This window comes from Vespula pensylvanica, chromosome 1, assembly GCF_014466175.1.
Source record: "Vespula pensylvanica isolate Volc-1 chromosome 1, ASM1446617v1, whole genome shotgun sequence".
Lineage (NCBI taxonomy): Eukaryota > Metazoa > Arthropoda > Insecta > Hymenoptera > Vespidae > Vespula > Vespula pensylvanica.
In genome coordinates, this window is record NC_057685.1 from 14,355,142 (window position 1) to 14,377,978 (window position 22,837).

At 39.1% G+C, this 22,837-nt stretch overlaps 1 protein-coding gene across 1 annotated transcript in view; it reads left to right on the forward strand.

Annotated features, from left to right (window-relative positions):
• The window catches only part of LOC122627301 (serine/threonine-protein kinase 17B-like), a 79,953-nt gene extending 63,794 nt beyond the window's left edge, over window positions 1–16,159 (forward strand). Inside the window, exons 5-7 of the mRNA XM_043808367.1 lie at window positions 7,638–7,764; window positions 9,258–9,486; window positions 11,276–16,159. Coding sequence (XP_043664302.1) covers window positions 7,638–7,764; window positions 9,258–9,486; window positions 11,276–12,374 — 1,455 coding nt within the window. The 3' untranslated portion in view covers window positions 12,375–16,159. The remainder of the gene's footprint in view (window positions 1–7,637; window positions 7,765–9,257; window positions 9,487–11,275) is intronic.
• Window positions 16,160–22,837: the final 6,678 nt, after the last annotated feature.

Below are 22,837 nucleotides of genomic sequence, written 5' to 3' on the forward strand. Positions count from 1 at the left end.
AAGAAGAAAAAGAAGAAGATGACGACGACGACGACGACGATGATGATGAAGAAGAAAAGGGAGGAGAGACGAACGAATGGGTTAACGAGCCGACTGACACGGTACTCCGGTTCGATCTTAAAATAACATCGTGCCACGAATTTGCTCGATATGTCTGACCCAAATATAGATTTCGCGGTTATGAATGGAAAAATGCACGCACGAATTCTCTGGCACTTTTCCAAGAGGTCTTCCTTGGCCGTAATCCACGATGTATCATCGAGAGAGTTCAGGGCGCCCTGTAACATTAAAGAGAGACTTTCACGCCTCGGCGATTTGTCGATTTATTTCTAAATAAAAGTTAGGTATTCACGCTACGTGTAATAATATCGTAAACGCGTGCGAATAGATCGATAGATCCCCTCCACCTCTTCCTCCCTATCAAGGATCGTTGCCATAACACGGACAAGTCGGTACAACGCGTTGATACTTTGCAATTTCCTGTATTAACTTGTTGCATCGCGATCATACGTAAATACGTCGTTCAGTCCATCGTGTAATTTGATGGTTGATAAACTATTAATCGTTAGATCGTTTGTGTTATTCATTTATTTCTTTCTTGTTTTGTTTTCTTTTGTTTTGCTTTGCTTTGTTTTTAAAAGTTACGATTACACGTATAACGCGAATCAAGATAAGACATCCGAATAGAAGAGTTTCATTCAATGAATTCTAACATAAATTTATCTAACGGAATAGAACAAACTACGATTAGGTACGGGTGATGAATGATCTTGTACTGTTATTAGATCGTATGCAAAATTGAAATTGAAAGTCACGTGACTGGTTTTATTAATTAACATTCTGAATGTTGAGTAAAACGATATGATAGGAAAAGGGAGCAGCGAAAGAAGCGGTTACAAGTTCTACGATAGAAGCTCCTTGTTGGAATGCAGTTGTCGCGAGTTCGAAAATAGAAGAACGAACTCTGACGGCGATCGATCATTCCCCTCTCTCTCTCTCTCTCTCTCTCTCTCTCTCTCTTTCTTGGCCCAATAAAAGCCAACTAAGCTGGCGCCAAATAGCGCCTACTTTTCTATCGCCGCCCGTTTGTGCCGATTTATCATCGACTACGCAATTGCGTGGGAGTAAATCCGATGAAAATTCTAAGCTAACGTTTCTCTTCCTGTCTACCATTATTGTAATCACTAACCTTTCCCTTCCACTTTCGATCATAACGATTAAGGCAGCCATTTGTTCGACCCTTACGATCGGTCGAGTACAAAGGATGGGAAGAGAGAAAGAGAGAGAGAGAGAGAGAGAGAGAGAGAGAGAGAGAGAGAGAGAGAGAGATCAAAGGGAAACGACCTCGAAAAAATTCTATTATCACGAAGTATCGTGACTAATTTAACGATCGACGTTAATTTACGTTTCATCGAACGCGTTACTAGCGATATAATTCCAGGATCGGCCAGATGAAAGATGGGTATTAATATTCATGGTTATTCATGGCTTCTAGACACGAGAGAAAGAGAGTGAGTATAGAAAAGGAAGAAAGGAAGAGAAAAAGAAATAAAAAAAAATAAAATAAAATAAAATAAAATAAAATAAAAAGGAAGAAGACGAAGAAAGAGAAGTCGTGAAGAAGAATGATAAAAAGACGAACGAAGCGTAAATTTCTTAAGAGCTTTTTCTAAGAACGAGAAGACCACTCTCATGGTGTCTTTTATCAATGAACTCTCTTCGTTTCCCTTCCTTCCAAGCAAAGAGTCATCGTTTACTAAGAATCTCCTTCCTTAGTTACGTTATAGCGAGTTTTCCCGATCGATATTAAAGCCGTGTTCGCTGGCCGTTCATTAGGCACGCTAGTGAGCAGTGCGATCCGATCGATTCATCGAACTCGAGTCAATGGAACGCCAGACGGGAAACGTAATGCGCACGTTTCGACGGAATACGCGCGATTACGTTCATTGGAAAAAAGCCAGGAGCAACCAGTTGACGACTCGTAAAAAATTCACTTCCCTCTTTTCTTTTCTTTTCTTTTCTTTTCTTTTCTATTCTATTTCTTCATTACGTTTTCATCTTTTTCCTCCACTCCTTCTCTGTAAATTGAAATCCATGTATTACGAACGATGAAATAAATTCTATTTTATCTAATGCAAGCTAGAAGAACGAGAAGGAAAGAGAATAATAAAGGAGAAGAGAGAAAGAGAAGGAGGAGGGAAATGGAGGAGGGAAGAGCTGTCAAATTCGCACTCAATTAAGTCTGAAAAAAAAAGAGAAAGAGAAACTACTCATCCATTGGTTGCGGTCCAGAGGATCCAACGATATTTACGCGCCCGTAAGACGATAGTCTCGGCGCGAATGTGCAAGGAATTAATCAGCGCACTTTTATAGCGTGTAAATCAAGCGCAGCACTGCACTCGACGGAACGCGGCCCGAACGACTCTTTATCGCTCGTTCTCCCGAACTTTATTACATTCATGCTGTGCTCGTCCGCGGTTACGCGCACAGACACATGTGTGTGTGTGTGTTTGTGTTTGTGTGGGTTAATGTAATACACAGAAGAGAGAGAGAGAGAGAGAGAGAGAGAGAGAGAGAGAGAGAGAGAGAGAGAGAGAGAGAGAGAGAGAGAGAGAGAGAGAGAAAGAGAAAGAAAGAGACAGTTTCAAACACGCAACGCGAGCGGCCAGGGTCGCTTCCCCCTTTTCTCGACCGCCGGAAGTTTCAATGAACGCGAGAGACGGATCCTCATAAATTCGTTGGCCGATGGCTAAAAAGCGTCCTGCCTTTGAATCTTCTTTTTCGCGCGTCCCTTTCGTACCAGCGGGAGCTTTGTTCCTTAAATATCTCCCTTTCGAACGAAAAAATGTCATTGACCGATGGATAAATGATAGGAGAGGTGAGAAAGGGAGATAAGTCAATTTTTAATCGAATTATATCGATCCGTTAAACAAAGTGTAATTTCAAATAAAAACATTTTTATTTGGAACGATATAGTGTAAGAAGAGAAGAAAAAGAGGGAGAGAGAGAGAGATTTGGTTAAGTATTACGAACATAATACGAACGCGTATTGTTCGATGCACGTTGTAATTTCGTTTATAGCATAACCGGCCGATAAAACGCATCCGCGCTGATATACGATATCCAAGATCACTGCTATTATCGCTTATCAATTTCTCGAATTCGTGGCAAAGTACGTGCTTAAGGCCACGTACGTGAGCCATTAGCCTCTGTGGAATTTCGATACTTCGTTAATCGAATTGATACGTATGAAAAAGAAAAAGAAACATACGCGGGTATACACACACACACACACACACATATTTAAACGAAGTATATCTTCTTCGTTATTTGAGAAATTTCTTCGTACAGCAAACAACTAATCATAGGAAGTACTATTACATGCAAAAATAAATTCTTATTTACGAAGGATCGTGAGAATCGTCTCGACCTAAGGTTTTTCTTTCCTTTTCTATCTCGTTCGTTCTCTCCAAGAAGGATGAACGGCCTTACCGACGATTTAACGAGTCATGTCCTTCCTGCATACATTTTTTGCGAACACGGCATTCGTATTCGAATGTGGTAATAGTAGTAGTAGTAGTAATACTAGTACTAGTACTCTCTCGTAGTAGTAATAGTAGTAGTAGTAGTAGTAGTAGTAGTAGTAGTAGTAGTAATAGTAGTAGTAGTAGTAGTAGTGTAGTAATACCCATCGATGTCGACGAGCTCGAGAAGAACGGCTCGTACACCTGTCCGATCGATCGTATAGAAGAAAAGGAAGGCGAAAGGTAGGTTCGATCGTTCGGAAGAAGAGGATTAATCGAAGTCATCATCGATCGAAGGAAGAAGACTCGCGTTCAAAGCGTATTCACGCTTTGAAATCTCGATCGTTCGCCACCTACGTCATGCATGTCGAGTTGGATGCATCTAGCGAATGACTTTTCCCTACGTTCCTGTAACGCTAAATAAAATAAATAAGTTTATGAAAGGATATCTTTTATATAGAAAATAAGAAAATAAGAATTACGATTGATCGTAAATATATCAAATAATTTACGCGTACCGTTTGTCATTCTTTCTCTTTCTCTCTCCAATATTAAAACCATCGAAATGAAAAATTACGACGTTCGATGATATCGCTTTTATACCGATAGACTCGTACATTAAAATCTCGTGAAGATCGCGCAAACGTTTGCACTTTTTGCGAAAGAGAACAAAACGAGAGATATAAATGAAGATGAAACGACACGAGGATCATCCTTCGTTAAAAGTATTAAAACGCATTCGACGTCGTCATAATTTTCGTTTGTAATCGATAGCCAAGCACACCCACATACGTCCTGGCGCAATGTGTTAAGGAGCGACGAACGCTCGATAAATGCATCTCTGACGGCTCTGACGTATGAACTTCGTAATGGTTAATTATGGAAATGTCTTCGTTCCTTATTGAGCGACTTCCGGGACACGAATTGCAGTGTGATCCCAAATTGATACCTACGCATTATCGTATTCTACGTTATGTGTGTATGTAAGTACCTACGCTTTTATTCTAGAAGGTTCCGACCGTGAGACGCTTTTTCTTCGAGATCGTTAACGTCGAACATGACAAGACACGCTTCTCTCTTCTCTACCCTATCATTAAGTCTTTTCTATTCAATGTATGTATGTTTCTGCGTATGTTCCTTTTATGTCATTTAAATGATAAGCGTTTTATAACCATAGACAAACGCATATCGAAAAAATATTATTCGTAACGTTATTTTTATCGAATACAATTTATTTTTTTCTTCTCTCTCTCTCTCTCTCTCTCTCTCTCTCTCTTATACAATATCTCGAATCGATGTTTATACTATGTTTTCTACGGGCTTTATGCAAACGAAAAGGAATGAGAAAAGAAAAATAAGGAAATTCAACAAGAGCCGAAGGAGTCGAACGTTAACGACGCAGTTTTGAATCGACATTCGTTGTCGCTCCTTTTAAATCATTATTCGCAGCTCGTCGAGCACTCTTCGTAACGTAGTCCGGTCACGTTCGACTCGTAACTCGGTATAACGAAACGTAACACACAAACCAAATCCTACTGAGCAAAAGGACGACGTATGTATATATTATATATATATATGTGTGTACGTACATACATATATGCATACATGTATATTGTCTCGCGATTCTTCCGTTTATTCTACGCCGTAATTCTTATTTCTCAACTAACGCGCGCAACACAGCTAATATCGAGAGACTTTTTTCGAAAGGAAAATTGTTGTGTATGCATGTGTGTATGTGTGTATCTATCTATCTATCTATCCATCTATCTGTCTGCGCGCGCGAGATTTGATATAGCGTGAAAGTGCACGTAGGAGAGGTCTCGATGTGTGCCGATCGTGTTGGATAAGCGCAAAGTTGTTGAAAGTCAAGATGACGGAAATAAGAGTCACGCATGCGACGACATTACCGTGGACTTCAATAAAAAGGAAGTCTCCCTTCTTGCTGCCAAGAAAGGAAAGATTTCAAATCATCGATAAATTGAAAACTCGACTGACGGAAACGGTATGGATACGCGTAAGTGTGTAAGTGCATAAGTGGATATATATGGTCTTTTTTCTAAGTTTCACGGATACAAAGCTTGTATCGGCTTTAAAACATCGAAGGATGAAAACAAAACAAAATGTAAATAGAAAAGTAATATGTCTAAGTACAACATTCTACGTCTCTCGATTCTTTCTTTCTGTCTTTTTCTCTCTGTTGTATGCTTGATGATATGAGGAGAACGAAACGAAAGCTTGCTTCCCCCATGAATTGTTTGAGTCAACGAGTTGTTTCTCGACCACCTATCGTGATTCCAAGCCGATGTTTTCGAAGGTTCGAGAGTGAAGTGCTCTTATCGAGTACAGTTACCTCTGAAGATGAATTAAAAAGGGAGAGAACGAAACGAGAAAAGAGGGAGAGAGAGATGCATACGATTAATTGCACAACGACGGATCAGCAAAATCGCTGTGCATCGAATTAATTCGATAACGTATAACATAGATGGGTACTTGTCGAGTATTCATTCGAAAGGTTCGTTCCTTAAAATTGTTAATACCGATTATATACATATACTATCGACGATTAACATTTGCGCTCTCCACAATCGCTTTATTCTCACATAATTACCCTTGAATAATTTGATAAATGAATGAACCACATGTTGAACAAAGTCACTTAATTATCAATACATCGTTCCCGATTTTCAAACGGGACGATTTCATCGAGGAAAAGATTATCATTGGGGTTGCAGATTCATTGTTCGCGTATTTCCTTTCTTCTTTTCCTTTTCTTAATCGAATCAAAATGGATCCTCTTCGATGGACGTGTACAACTCTACGCAATCTCTCTCGTCTCGCGAAGAGGGACGAGATTTAAAAGAGGAAGGTAATGAAGAGGAGATGAGTGAAGAAAGGAGAGGGGAGTGGTAGGGATGAGAGGAATGAGAGGTAGGGTGGGAAGAGAAGTACAAGCCAAGGTTAAAAGCGAAAAAGTAGCCGAAGCATGCGCTCGCGGCACGATTAATTGGCTCGATTACTTGGTGGGCGCGCATGCGAATCCTTGCTTATTAAATGCGTTTAATTAAGTCGCACGCCTGCTACGTCGGACTGCGTAATGATCGTTGAAAGCCTTCTACCGACTCTCCTCTCCTCTCCTCTCCTTCTTTTGCTCCACTCTTTCCTTCTATTTTCTCGTACGAGTAAGTACCTACGCTTACGAGTTCCGTCTCTTGTCCAGACGAGGACGCACAAACGTTGTTGTGCGTTGTGTACGCATTTTACCTGCGACAGCTGCGATACCGTTTTGCATCGACGTCTACCTACGTATGTATTTACATATACGGATATACATATACATAGGTATATGTACATATACGTAGTATATACATACGTATATTTGCTTACGTATACGTTGCTATATAACATACGTTACGCATTCGGAACGTTTAAATAGCGTTAGAAAAAGAAAGACGAAGAAAAAATGAAAAAAAAGGAATAGACCAAAAAAAATGGAGACGGCACCGTTCGTCGTTCTGGATGCACGTTTTTTTTTTTTTAAAGTCAAGGATATCTTCCATTAGAAAGGAAGGAGGGCAAAGAGTTTGAATAAAGCGATCGTCGAGCTCCCAACGCGGTCATCGTCTTTTGATAAAAATGTGAAATGAATCGTCGAACGTCTGGCGCCAGAGGTATATAATATGTAGCGTGGGAGAGAGAGAGAGAGAAAGAGAGGAGAGCAGAGAGAGTTAGAGAAGGATTATTTCTCTCTCTCTCTCTCTCTCTCTCTCTCTCTCTCTCTCTCTCTCTCTCTTTCTCTTTCTCTTTCTTTTTCTTTTTCTCTACGGTGATACGGTGTATGAAGTTTCAACGTTGCGAAAGGAAATCGTGCGTTTCGTGACGAGTATCGCAAGGGAAATGGCCTTATGCATATACATATGCTTATAAATACGCGCATATAAGTATCTGTGCAGATAGTTTATACGTCAGTAATATTTTATTTCATTCGATCTTTTTTTAACGTCTTAGGAAAATATTTTTTTCTCGATCATTTCTCTATCTCTATTATATATATATATATATAATATTAATAACATATATCTACTATCTTTTCCTTTTTTCTTTTTATTTTTACAGCCACAAAATCTGGTACTAACCGGCGATTTTCCCGATTGCGACGTGAAACTCTGCGATTTTGGTATATCGCGATACATCAGCCACGGTGCGGACATACGTGAGATCTTGGGCACGCCCGATTATGTTGGTGAGTATAGGGAGAAAAGAAGAAAAAGAAAAAGAAAGAAAAATTAACAATTTTTAATTTAAAAATTAAACATTACAAAAAAAAAAAAGAAAAGAAGAACAAAAAAGCGACGAAACGTGTTCCGTAGTATGAATCCCTGAGAGAAGGAAGAGAGAATTTTATAACTCGCGACGAAATGAACGTCCTCGCGAGGATCGATGTATCAGCAGGGGCGCATAAATTAAAAGGATTGCCGCACGAATATAAATATAAATCATTTGACGTGCGCTGAAATCGATCGCCGCGGGTATCCCTTCGTTTCTTTTTTTCGTTTCACGGATCCCCGTTGACTCCGCAAGTCTCCTCTCTCTCTCTCTTTCTCTCTCTCTTTCTTTTTCTCTGTCTCTCTCACTCCAACGGGTTATATTATTCGCGCAGAGAATCTGGTTGCGTCCGTTGGTGGCTCGTTTCGTAGCGCGTAATTCCATTAAAGAAACAGGGCCCGTTGCATAATTGAACAGAACAAGCCACTTCACAGCCGGCAGTAAAGCCGCACGCGGCGATGATGATGGTGATGGTGGTGGTGATGGTACTGATGTTGGTATTGGTATTGGTATTGGTATTGGTAGTGATGGTGGCGGCGGTGGCGATGGTGGCAGCGGTGGAGTTTGCGCGTCGTTTCTCCGCGGCTATTGCTACTCGTGCACTCGTCAAAGAAATGAAAGAGAGAGAGAGAGAGAGAGAGAGAGAGAGAGAGAGAGAGAGAGAGAAGAGAAAAGGAGAAGAGAGTCCTTTTACGATCCTCGCGATTACTACTCCCGCAATTACTTCTGACTCCCGTCTCTCTAACGGTCGTCGAGTCTGAATGAAAACGGTACGAAAGGTATACTCGAGAGAGCAAGAAAAAGAGAGAGAGAGAGAGAGAGATAGAGAGAGATTCACCCTTCGATTCATATGCGAGCCGTTTTCGCGCGAGTCGACACATAAATCGTCGACTTTCTTGATTGCCTCTTTACCGTATATACCTTCTATGTATTCCTTCTATATTCCTTATTGTATATTTCGATTTTTTCTTAATGACGATATTAGAATATGAGTATATGTTTCATTGAGAAGGATCATTTAAATATGATATACATACATACATACATACATATATATGTATATATATATATTTCTTTCTATCTCTAATTGATTTTAAAATAGTTTGATAAAAAATGGAACGATTTAATCGATCGTTCTTAATGAATTAATTGTTCTTCTCTTGCGAAAAGAAAAAGGAAAGAAAAAAAAAAAAAAAAGAAACATACAATTTTTAACGCGAAAGGTGATAGATCAATTTTAAATGATCCAATTAAACGGGATACACTCTGTTGTTGAGGAACGTTTATTTCATCAAGTAAATCTACATCGCGATAGAGTACAGCATGCAGACGCAAGCGTATGATTTCAAAGAGTGGACGCATCATAAATCATTCTCTTAAACGTTCCTTCCGCATCCGTGCGTGTTTCAGCCCCAGAAGTCCTGAATTACGAGCCGATCAGTCTGGCAACCGACATGTGGTCGGTCGGAGTTCTACTCTACGTTCTGTTAACGGGATGCTCCCCTTTTGGCGGCGATACCAAGCAGGAAACCTTTTGTAACATCAGCAGATGTCGTTTAGATTTTCCGGACGATCTCTTCGAGGACGTATCGGAGGAGGCGCGAGATCTCATGCGCAAACTCATGGTCAAGGATCCAAGGTGAGTTGAATTGGTTTTTTCTTTTTTTTTTTTTTTTTTTCTTTAAGATACAATCGACGTTTATAATAATTTATTAATCGATAGAAACAAATGATTCGCTAAAACGAACGAACGAACGAAGTAATGAATGTACGTCCGTCGATCGTTCCATGATAACACACGATCGAATTTTTCAAAATTGTTTCACTACGTTCGAACGAACGGCTCGTCTTTCTTTTTTCTTTTTTTTCCTTTTCCTTTTTTTTTCTTTTTGTATACCATATATCATATCCATTAATTTCCACATAATTTAGCTCACGTTACGAAGGTTAACACGAGGCGTATGGAATGTCGTCGACATTCAGTTACACGAGCCACGCTTGTTTTCGTTCGAAGAAATCAAATAATGCCAACATGCTTCTAACATAACCATCGATGAACAAGCAGATCACATTCGTCTTTCCTACGCGCCGGTATCTCTTTTCACTTAGTCCTATGTAGCGTAAACTCTTTCTCGGTAGGTCATGACGGACTTCCCCGAAGACATTATTTACAAGCGTAGGTCTGAGAAATCATAACGTGATATATATATATATATATATATATATATATATATATACGCTCTGGAGAAAGACAGGGAGAGAGAGAGAGAAGAAATGTTGAACGAACTCGTTGAAAGATCTCGTTTCTCGTTGATCTTTCATTTCCAACTGCGCGTTTTAGATATACACGTATAGACATACATATACGTATAGACAATCTTGATATATATCATATCACATCATATCGTACTATACGTGTAGATAAATTTTCCTGGATTGATCAAAAAAAAAAAAAAAAAAAAAAAAGAAATGAGACAAACAAACAAACAAATCAAGTTCCAGCCTTTGCTCTGACTTTCATTGAAACGGGAAGAGGACTAGAAAAACTCGTAGATTTCCTTATCGTCAAGCAGACGGACAGCTGGAAGGAAGTCTCCATCCGGGCTATCCGGGTCCTTCCTTGCAAAGCCGGGGTTTATCTCGTTGACGACAATACTAAACGGAAAGACAGAGAGAGATAGAGATACGTCACACGAGCATCATATACGCTCACGATCAGCCGCGTCGAAGTACAATTTACTCTTTTCTTTCTCTCTCTATTTCTCTGTCTCTCTCGTACAACTGTTAACGGACGAGCGTTACGCAATCCAGTTAGTCTGCTATCGAAGACAATCCTGTCCCTCGTCCGGAAATCAAGGCGTTCTGATGACCACAAAAGTACAACAGCTCCTCTCCTTGTCTGAGAAATCTTACCTCGTTTGTTCTTTTTTATCTAAAAAAATTCTTCTTAAAACGCTTGTGACTCGAGTAAAAACACATATAAAGATACAGGATTTCGTAACGACGGGAGAGCCGCAATTCGTCGAGTATATGTAGTTTTGTTCGAACAGAGTAGAAAATTTTGGAAGAAGAAAAAAGTGTCGTTAGGTAAAACCCCTTCTAGCGTGGGTTTGATTGATATTCAACCTCCTCGGTTAATCGGAGCAGAACTGGGTAACGAGTAACTGTACTTTCACGTGATTCGATTATATCTGAAGGAACATTAAGAAAAGACCTCCGTGTTCCACCTGCGTTATCTTCTATTGAATATTCAAACTTGCGATATACAACTTCGGACATATTTATACTAGGTTTCTATTTCAGCTATTTTACCATAAACTACCTCCTAACGTCATCTATCAAATAGCCCGTGTTTTTTGTCTAATCTCAATTCGTATCTCTCTTGCGTATTAGATAATTATTCTAATTGATGTTATTTCTCGTTTCAGCGAACGACTGACAGTAACGGAGTGTCTTAAGCATGCATGGTTCGCCATGTTCGATGATCCAGTGCCACCGTTATCCTCTTCACTACCCCCGACGGAAGACTCCAGTTTAAAATGCAAAACGATCTCTCAGCAGGAAGAAGAAGAACAAAAACAACAGCACAACAATAAATCATCGACGGAGGAAACGAAGACGACGATTCCACCATCGGCGCCAAAGTGCTGCGACGCCGAAAACACACACGTGCGAACATCGAGCCTTGCCAATCAAAATGAAGTAAAAACGATGACTACCCGAGCTGTCTCTTCGCACACGGAAAATATTTATTCGACTTCTAAATCTAGCCCTAAGTCTATGAGGTTTGGTTTGAGTCCCGATCGTAGGGACACCTTTAAACGTAATATGGAATCGCTGGCTCAAAAATTTTCGAGTACGGAGATCGTCATTATTGAATCATCCTGCGCGAACAGTAAGAACACCACGACATCCTCGACGACGATAACGACGAGTTCAACGATTATGTCTGGAAACGTGAGCACGCAGAGAAGAGCGACGGCTACTCACACGATGCCAGCCGGTGAAGTATTCAAATGTACGCCGGTATTCATTCTTGGCGAGGAACAACAATGTAGCGACGGTGGAAGCGACACCGTATCGGAAATTTCGACGGACAGTTCGAGCGACCGGAGTAGCATCTATTCCGACGACTCGTTGGATTTTATTCTCTATGGGAAAACTCAGGGAGGTGGTAGGGCGAGTTTTCCCTTTGCAGTTGGTGCCGACCCTACATCCGACAGATGGGAACAGAGGCACCACCATCACCACAATCCACGAGCTTGGCCTAGAGAATGCAACGGCGTTGTTAGCAAAGCACTCAGTCGTTTCACATCCGAGACGTCAAGCAAGTCCTCCAAGTTGTCCACGACGGTACCACCGGTAGTTCGTGGTAAGACCGGCTTGGAAGCTCTCAGAGAGAGGGGTGGCAATCTGGTCGTCATAAGGGAACCCGTAAGAGCGGGTAGATATACGAGGTACAGCGAGGTTCAGTGCGAATCGGTGCAGGCACGGATTCGACGTTTCCAAGTACATGGAGCGTCCTAAGAAAATCTTCCTCGTTGTCTTTAAAGGGAACACACTTGGAAGGCGTCTTATATTTGACGGTCATCGCCGTCGCATTTTCGGATGGTGATCCGTGATAGAGACTGATGCTTTCTTTGTACATAGATGACGTTAATCGTGTACAGTTAAGGCCGATCGTGCCTCTTCGCAAAAGAGTTAGATAGGTATGAAAGAGAGAGAGAGAGAGAAAGAGAAAGAGAGAATGCCGTGTGATAGTGAGATGAAAAAGAGAGCGTAAAAGAGAAAAGAGGTAGGATGGAAAAACATGTATTAATGCGAACAAATGGCTGTTGTATATATATATATATATAGTAAGATATATTAGGTGCGTGTGATGACGTGCATGTCGTTTTGTTCTCTCATATCTTTTTTCTTTTCTTTTTTTTTTTCCTTTTTTTTCCTCCTTTTTTTCTCTTTTTTTTCTTCTTCTTCGAGTATTATGACCAAGGCGTGATCCACATATTTTCGGTGGTACAATATATACCGTAGATATACACAATGCGTATGGTCGAGATAAAAGAACGTTGTACGGCAGAGATAACGAGGCTTTTACGGCATGGTGTAAATAATAGGAAGGAGAAAAGATAAGAGGATGTAAAGTTAGGTATAAAGGGAAGGGAATATGTACAGGGATACGTAGACAACTCGTTATCTGCCGTTTTGAAAGGAGAAGGGACAAACTTTCGTGGCGATTAGAGAGCGCTTTGCGAGCATCGATTTAAAAGTACGAAAACGGTGCTGTCTTTCGAATTTTCATTCGTTGATGATATTCGATGATCAGCCGCAGTGACAACAAGCGTATTGAATACGTCGTCGGTATGGTTGTTGTTGTGTAATATATAAAGAAAGTGTTCAGCGTCTTGTTCAACAAATCTTACGTACGTCGTCGTAGCTCTATTTCAGTAACTTCGGTGCCTTCGTAATAAGCGTTTATAAGAGAAGACAAACTCGCAAACGTATGATTTATGTACATGCATACATACATACATTCACATATATATATATAAATACACACACGATCGTAGTGCCTACTCCTTCGCGTAAGTTTGCGCCATATGGTGCAAATACGACTGTACGAATTTAACAAGAGTCACGAGCGAGAAAAGACTTTTACTCGTTCGGACAGTGCCTTAATCGCGCAAAAAAAAAAAAAAAAGAAAGAAAAAGAAAAAAGAAAAAAAGGAAACCTTCTTTTACAGGGTAGCTCGTCGATCGTGCGAAATTGAGAGCCTAGACGAGCCTTTAGGCATCTCTAATTATTGTCTTTCCTTGACGTCGAAGGAAAGGAAGAGGATGTTTTAAATAATAATTACAGAAAAAGGAAAAAAAGAAAAAAGAAGAAAAAAGGAAGATGATTTTTTTGGATCCAAAATTTAAAAGAAATAAATCGATAATTGTTCGTTGTTAATGTTTTAAAGAAATTAATTAGGATGTTTGAAATATATATATATATATTTAATTTTTTCCTCTGTCGATGCCCTCTCCTCTTTCGACGTTGCAATAATAAAACTGCCCAATCGGCGATCGAAGACGATAGATCTCAAGGTTCGATCGTCGATCATGTGCCTCTCGATAAACTGCCGATATAAAAAATAAATAGTGGATAAATTACGTTCGCCGCTCATGAGCCAGAAAATATTCGACGGATTTCAACAGCGTTGTTCAAAATTAAACGACGAACAATACAGAGACGAACAGTTCGTATTCGCGTCTCACGTTCAGCGTACGAATGAATTATATAGAAGATAATATGTCCGGGATGGTGGGTGGTCTTCTTTTTTCTTTTCTTTTTTTTTTTTTTATCTAATCCTTTTTTAAATGCAACATCGATCTTATATCTATCCACGTTTAGCGACTAAACTTGAGATACGAATGCGGATCGAAATCTCTTTGCGTCGGAGAGGATGTATCGTTGGTATTGTAATATTTTTTAAGACGTACATATATTGTGTAAATCTCTCGTGGTAAGATCGCGAAAGATCGCGGGGAAAGCAATGCGGCTACTAATATAAAAGAAGAATATAAAAGTAGAAAATAGAAATTAAAAGAAAATTGATTACAAAAAAAAAAAGAAGAAGCAATAAAAATCCAACAAGCGAATAATGAGTAAATAGAAAAACAGAAAGAAAGGAGAAAAAGAAAAGTAGATCGCTCGTGGAGACCGAATCTTTCGCGATTTTGAGGAAAAAGTCCCTCGTTACTCCGTTAAATACTAGTCATATATTAAAAAAAAAAAAAAAAAATAATAAAAAATAAAAAAAGAAAGAAAAAAGAAAAAAAAAAAAACAGAAAAAGAACAACAAAAAAATGGAGAAAAGAAAAGATTGTCGTCCGTTTTCTCTCGATCCTCGTATCTAGCTCTGTTATCGTTCTCCGGGCACACGGTCGTTGACGAGGAGCCAACGAACGGTCGGTGTCCTCTCCGATCTTCTTTCCGGAGACTCACGATTGGAGAACGCGAATAGTGCCTGATGTGTCTTTGAAAAGAAAACGAACGAATGAACGATCGTATTAGTCGAAATGACAAGGCTTCTTCGTGGTGAACGTTTCATCATCGGTGATCGACGTAAGACCTTGTCACTTCTCCGTGTCGATATATATATATATATATATATATATATATATATATATATATATATATACACATATACACACATATACACATATATCTTGTGTGTTTAATTTGATTATTTGAACTTGTCGAGATACCGGTCCGATTAACTCGGATAATTTGAACAAAAAATATTTTTACATAAATCGTCGCGAAGAAATCGCAAGGTCCTTTTGCTCGATCGATCCAACGACGATATAATAGATCGGAAATATCCTTATTTATCATCATCTGTCTCTCTTTCTCTCATATGGCAAGAACGTACGAAGTTAGTGGACTTTAAAACGCTCAATGTCATGGCGAGAGAGAAGAATAGTGTTCAAGTGCAAAAAAATATCTAATATTTAAACGAAAACAAAAGGAAAAAATAAAAAGAAGAGAAAAGAACAAAATAAAACGCACAACACGGAATAGAGAAGATACTACATCATAACTGTCGTTGCACGCACACGGTCGTTACGAGAGAAGCGACGCTTTTTACCGCGAAAAATATAGTTTATCCTTTTCCGAGTGCGAATGACTGTGTTGTCCCATTTCTTGTATGTTTATTTGAGTATGAAAGATTAATGCATATGTTCGTCTTCTTTTTCTCTGTATGATCTGGTAAAGAAAAAGGATAAACTTCTGTAATATAATTTTGCTACTACGGAAATATGGGGTGGGGCTTGCGTTCAAACGACAAGTCGGATTCGTTCTTTCTCGAGGCTAGTTTTCGTCGTTATTTATTTTTTTCTTATATAATAAAGAAAACGGGTGTCGTATTTAATTACCGTACGAACGTTCTTTCTCTCTCTCTCTTTTTTTTTTTTTTAGAATTAATCTTGTATCGTTGCGTATCATCGTTTGTAAAGAAGCCTCGAGAAAGATGAGTTTGCATTAATTTTTTTTCTCTATCTCTTTCTTTCTATCTATCTCTTTTCTTTTTCTCTGTTACATGAACGCGCCCTATCCTTTGTCCGAATTTATTCTATTAATATTAATATTATTATTATTATTATTATTATTATTATTATTATTATTATTATTATTATTATTAATACTGAAGTTTATTCTGATGGAAAACACGTTCGTGTACCTAGAACTTACGACATCCTGTAAATACTGCTATCATTGTATTTTCTTTAATAACGTACGAAATAAACGCTATAAAATACGAGAAGCGAGTGATATGTCCTCTTTCTCTCTCTCTTATTTTTCAGTACATTCCGTGTCTTGGTAATATTCTCAGAGACTGCAAAGAAAAAGACATGAATCCTTGGATGGGTAGTCGAGATACGAGCACGACGTGCGGATTTCCATTTGAAAATATTTTTTCCTTAGTTTACTTTTTTGTTGAGAGAGAAAAAGAAAAAGCTGCTTCAGAGAGCATTTACTCGTCGTTCGCGTGAAAGAACAGATAAAAGAGAGTTGTCTTTAGTCGTCGTCCGTAGATAGGCTGAACCTAGTCGACGTAAAATATCATTGGCACTTTCCGTTTCAAATGAGTACTTTTAGTTAGATACTCTCATACGTTCAAACGTTTCTCTACCTTCTCCCGTAGGAGCAATTTTCAATTTCACTCGCGACTCGTGACTCGCGTAATTATGCCAAGACGTGTATATTTATTTTATGCTTATTGCGCTTAAACGTTCAATGGCGTCCGGCTAACGATAAACTGTATGAAAAAGAATAAAAAGGAAAAAAAGAAAAATTAAAGGACCACGGCTAGCTCGGAATGGTTCTGAACATTAATATGATAAATAATTCAAAAGCCTTCTCCGCGTTTATTATCAACGACACGAAGAAAGATGAAACGTATTATAATATAACTAAAAGAATATTTATAGTCGCTTGAAAAGGTACAAATCGTTTTACTATGCGATCACGTCATATCGTTAGAATAGAAACGTTTGAATCTCTCATCTCTCTTTTATCGAATAACATCGCACCGATAAGAATAACGAAGAGAAAATGAGAGAAGTCGCCAAAGAGGAGGATTAGATCACGCTATTCTAACACGCTCGTGTTTCACGATCCGAGCTCCTCCGTACCGCCGATTTAGCTTGCCATTTAAAACGATAATGATAGTACGCACCACCGACTATAATCGCTATGTTACTACCTTCGTTCGAACGGGACAACACGAGACAGGCAATCCCGTTTAAAGTGTGCCCACCTTGAAGGCGTACCCACGCTTCGTCGCACTTGAATATTCAAGAATTTGTTGTTGAAATTAATAGCTCACAAACACCGTTTCTTTCTCGATGAGAATTAACTATATTATTCCGATTATTCATAAGATCGATTTTATTATTCTTAGCGAGCACCGTTCTCTTCATGGATTTTAATCTTTTACTCTGTATCTCTCGTAGAAACTAACATACATATAGAATATATACATATACACACACACACACATACGTATTTGCGGTGGCATTGAACGAACGTTGGACGCGATAAATTCAACGACGAAAGTAGTGCGAAGTAGCAATGGCATCGTATATTCTCCCTTGTAATTAATTAAAAGTCGGCCTGCCGCTTTTGTATTTCTGTCTGTCTGTCTTCCCGTCCATCCGTTTGTCCCTTCTTCTATATCTCTCCGCGTTTTTATTCTTTCTTACTAACTTTTTTGCTACTCTCCCATCTTTTTTTTTTTGCACAAAGAACTCGCACCGACAATTCGCGCCCCAGACTTTACGCGCTAATTAACGAATTATCATTGGAAAGTTATGGATACGCCAGAGTGATAGTCGCTTTATTTGGTCGTGCCAGGTGCCACGTTCGACCGTTCCTAGTGTTGATTTAGCAATTTCTAGGCGCCACGGATAGACGAATGGACGTTAGCCGCCCTCGGCAGTTTCCATTATCGGTTGAAGTGAGATCGGCGGTAATGCTAAAGGAATATCCGTAAAGGTTCTTCTGTATTTCATTGCAAACTCGAATCTTGCCCAGCTTTGAGATACGACATGAAAAATCTTAAATCTATTACTTTTTCGTTCCTCTTTTTTAATAATAGAAAATAAAAAAAGTAATATATATATATATATGTATATATCCTACATCTTGATTTATTAGATTCACTAACACTCGTTTAAACGAATAGCAGCATCTTGCAAAGTGTAATTTATGTTGAAAGAGAAAGTTCGATGTTCGTTTATCGGGTACTTTTTCATTCAAACCTGCGTCAAAGTTCGGTCCCGTCTTTCTCGTACGTGTACGATGTCATTTAAAACTCATTCGAATGACGTAGGCAGACATCCGTTAAAGAACACAATTTTTAAAGACACCCGTCCAATTCTTTATTCGCGAAACGCACGAATCGTAAAGGCGAAATCTTTACGAGGATCTCTCGAGGTCGGGACGATTCAGTCAATGCCATTACGATGATCTCGAGATCGTTAAAAGAGAAGTTTTAAAGAAATCAAGATGCATTAGAATCGAGAGGTCGTAAATAAATTAAAAAAAAATAATAATAAATAAATAAATAAAAAGCAAATAAAAAAGAAAGAGAGAAAAAAGAAGGAAAGAAAACAAGAAGAAAAAACTGTTGCTGTACGTATAATGAAAATTCACAAACTTATCGATGATCGGCTAGGCAAAGCACATTAATCGTTAGAACCCGTGTATGGTCTACGTAAGCCGGTTATTAGACGTTAGTCGCTTCGTTCCTATTGTGTCTAATTCTTAGATCGTAAATCGTAAGGAAGCTCGCACGTGCAGACCGTGCCGCGCCGTCCCCGCATTACGGAGCAAACAGTGCGCACATCATGCCGATCCTTTATGGTAGTTGGTAATTTGCATTCTCCGTGAATACTCGCGGCAGCAGCAACAACGGCAGTAACGGCAGTAACGGCAGCAACGGCAGCAGCAGCAACTGCAACAGCAACAGCAACAGGACACCAAGAACACCACCAAGCAGCTCATGTCGCCTTCCTTCTGTAAATAATGCCTCGTTGCCTCGTTTGCGGATCTAACAAGTTCGAAGCCGCATTTGCACGTAGTAAATTCCACGGATAACTATCGTGCCTCCTATCCGACGAATTTATCTATTGGCATTACTTTTCTTCCTTTTTGTTTTCTCTATTTATAAGCTTTTATGTTTATCTATTATATATCCTTGCGATATATAAATTTTCTTTCAAAGCGTACCGATCTGACAGAAGGTAGAAAAAAACTTGATCGATCCATCCTCGTGATTAATAAAATTGATAAATTTATTAATAAGCGGGTTCGATCGGTTTGACTTACGAAAAAACTCGTTCAATTAGATCATTTCTTAAAGAAACTCAAGAGATCGTCGCTATATCACGACTAATTATCAGTGTCGATTTCGTGCTCGAACGTCTCGAACCTTTTACGAAATCTATGAACGATTTAATTTTCTTAATTAATAATTCATGATTCTTTCTTTGACAAGAGAGAATAACGAGTCTATCCTACATGATTATCTTGTCAAAAGCCTCCATCTTTTCTTTTTAGAACTATTACGTTCCTCGCGATTTAAATGTATCGAGAAGAGATGAGGATTTTCGAATTTGTCGACGTGGTATACATACATATTTAGAAATCGCCCACTTTCACGGCTGTTGGGCTTGAGTGGAGAAGGCAAACACGATGACGTCATTGTTTATACGATTCCGTTAGCAACGAGTTGGCCCTTAAAAAGCGGAGTCACTAAACGGAACTGGTTATATATTATACTGGCTATCTCCTTTTCTCAATTTTTTTTCTATCTTTCTTATAACAGAGTGCGTTAACCTTTATATGTTTTGACTGTTAGAAGGATGATTCGTAGCGCACACACGAGGATTTGCGTAAACGTAGCAAAGCTAACTTCGAAACAAGAAACCCTTTATTCGGGACACCTAGTCGGTCGTCAGGGCGTTCCTTTCTTGAAAAGAATCAAACGATATATCGATAAAAATAGTCGACCGCGAGAATATTCTCTAAATTTATATATCTGACATTGGTTTAAAAGCAAGAAAGTGGCGCCCGATGTCTATCACAAAGACTGCATTCTATGAGATAGAAGAAGACCTTTTTGTCCTCTTTCTCTTTTTATGTATTTTTCTTTTTTTATATTCTCTCTTTCTCTCACCCTCTTTCTCTTTCTCTGATCTCTTAAATCGTTCGTGACGACTTGCTTTCCTTCGTAAATTCTCCTCTACGCAAATTATCTCGCCTAATTAGCAACGATAGACCGTAAGGAGCATAAACGAAGCACCGATCGAAATGGCTTAATAAATTCATCTCCCATGTCTATATCGGTTCTCTAAGATCAGCGAACCGCTCTCACTCGTACACGCTTTGTCGCTTTGCGATTTATAAAGCGAATAACGCGACTCGAAGATCGCTTCTCGAATAATCGCATCTTTGTTCGAGTGTTTCACGGCGCGCGTTGTCCCGTTCATCTCGCTTCGCCAAAGAGGATTGCCAAGAGGAATGAAATATTTACAATTCGTGTTCGAGTTCCAGCTCTTTCTCTTATTAAGATAATTAGGGATCTCGTGAGATTGCATTAACGAAAAATCATACCTACCTCTATCTCCGTTTGTCGCGTACTTACATACATAGTTACTACATAAGTATACACGGAGAGACTTATACTCATTTCGTTCGTGTGTTAGCGCATATTTTGTGGCTTACCGCCGAGAAGCCATAAAACGGCGTCCTACGTGTGTAAATAATGGAAAGTAATAAAACTCCAATTTAACGATTAATTCCGGCAGAATTATCTTCGCGTTAATTTATTCATTTCTCTTATATATATATATATATATAAATATATATATATATATATATATATATATATATACACATATATACACACACATGCACGCACGCACATACTTATTTACCTGGATACATTTTATACAGATATACATACCCGTAGAAAAAAAAAGAAGATATAGAAAATAAAAAGAAGTCCTTTTAAGTGTTTAGCAAGATTCATTTAATAGCGATAGTTTTCGGTGCTTTTATCTTCTCGAGTTCGTTATTTATAGATATACGGTGGCTGACAAATTTTCGTCTTTATCCCACGAACCATGTCTTATCTTTCATCGTGTCACTAATAAGCGTCTAATCGGTACTTAGATAACAACGATTAGACTCGAAGTTTATTAGTTTTACGAGTAGATATCGTATTTCTTAAGAGTCTGGATATAAACCTTCGCCGAGGTAAAGGTCGGACTTTTATTTCTTCGATGTTTAGAAAAAAGGTCGACGTCAAATTAATTCTCTATTAACGGTACTGTCCGCCCTTCTCATGGCCAGGAAGCGCCCGAAGAGATCAAGTTTCACGCGTACGTATCCGCGATCCTTTATCTTTACCTCGACGAAATCCTGAAGACGTAAATATAAAGGATAAAATAAAATGCTTCTCCCCGTACGAGGACAACGATGGACTTCTTTAAGGTCGCATTCGTTATCGTCATCACAGTCATTGACTTTTCGTCTGAATTCGCAAAAACGAAAGTGAGACGTATCCATTTTATTGCCGTGAAGATGTCAACGTATCGTGCCGAGGACATCGGCGCAAATAACGAGCCATCAAAGTCAACAATGACGCGGTACTTGAATTTATTGCACCTGCGAGTAGATCTATAAACAGAAATCATTAACCAACGAAGACGAAGACTACGACGATGACGTTTCGCTTGACTTCTCTTTTTCTCGACGATAAGAAAGATCGAGAGGGAGAGAGGGAGAGAGAGAGAGAGAGAGAGAGAGAGAGAGAGAGAGAGAGAGAGACGGCAGGATAATTGATTTCAAACGGTACGCACGTACGACGAAGAGACGGCCTCGTCTCCTCGGTAAATTTTTCTATAGATGGCGAGCTTTCCGCGAGATCGTCGGTCCTTCGTTCGCTGGAAAGGAAAGCCGAGAGAATGATAGATAGTTAGATAGATAGGGAATGGATAGATTTATTTCACTTTAATATTTGATTCCGCGCGAATTGCGGAAGATATCTCTAGGGAGACGGGAATTATTTCATAGATATCTCATGATAAAAGTTTGATAATTTAGCTGACTAATCGACTACGACGTGATGTCAGCTTTAAAAGCGTCTAATGAATCAAACGATTTTGATAGAGAAATCATCGTTTTAACTTACCATCTAGTCTCTATTATTTTTAATTATTTTATTAGAAATATTATTTAATCATTTTATACCGGCATAACTTCGAGTTCGCTTCACGTAGGAGTCAGAACGTTACTTCGGGCTGAACTTTCTAACATTGGAGTAGAGGTACATAGATCTCTTACGTTAGATTCCCTGTTATATAGTCCTGTATTCAAAAGAAGGAGATGACAGTGACGTGCGCTGATATCCGACAGATATAGCGAAATAGATTTCACGTTGACTGAAATCCATTCCGTTCGGCTTTAATATCTCTCGGCACGCTTGGAAAGGTTCATGAATAATATTATCATGTGTCTATCGGCGCGAATTTTGCTTACCAATGAGCATCTCTTCTCTTCTAGTCACGAATAATATATAACGATTTAAATGAAACAGAGAATTTCCTTCTCCGTCGAATAAAAAGATACTACGTATACGGGGGTACGCTAGGAAACGGAAGCAATTTCGATATAATCGACATTACTGAAAAATGATGCGTCAGATAAACTAGAGGCCGAAACGTTTAATTTCTTGTCAATCTCGAGGTGAAGTCCTGTACGGAGCGAACGTTCGAATTCGTCATTGAAAATAGTCGATCGACGAATAGGCGAGCAATTATCCTTGGCACGGTAGAGATCAAACACGTCGTTACTAATTGTCGGCACTAATTGCTTGTCACTATACTCATACGAGTATCGTGAATATTTGCACGTGCATTTTCCGCAGTTA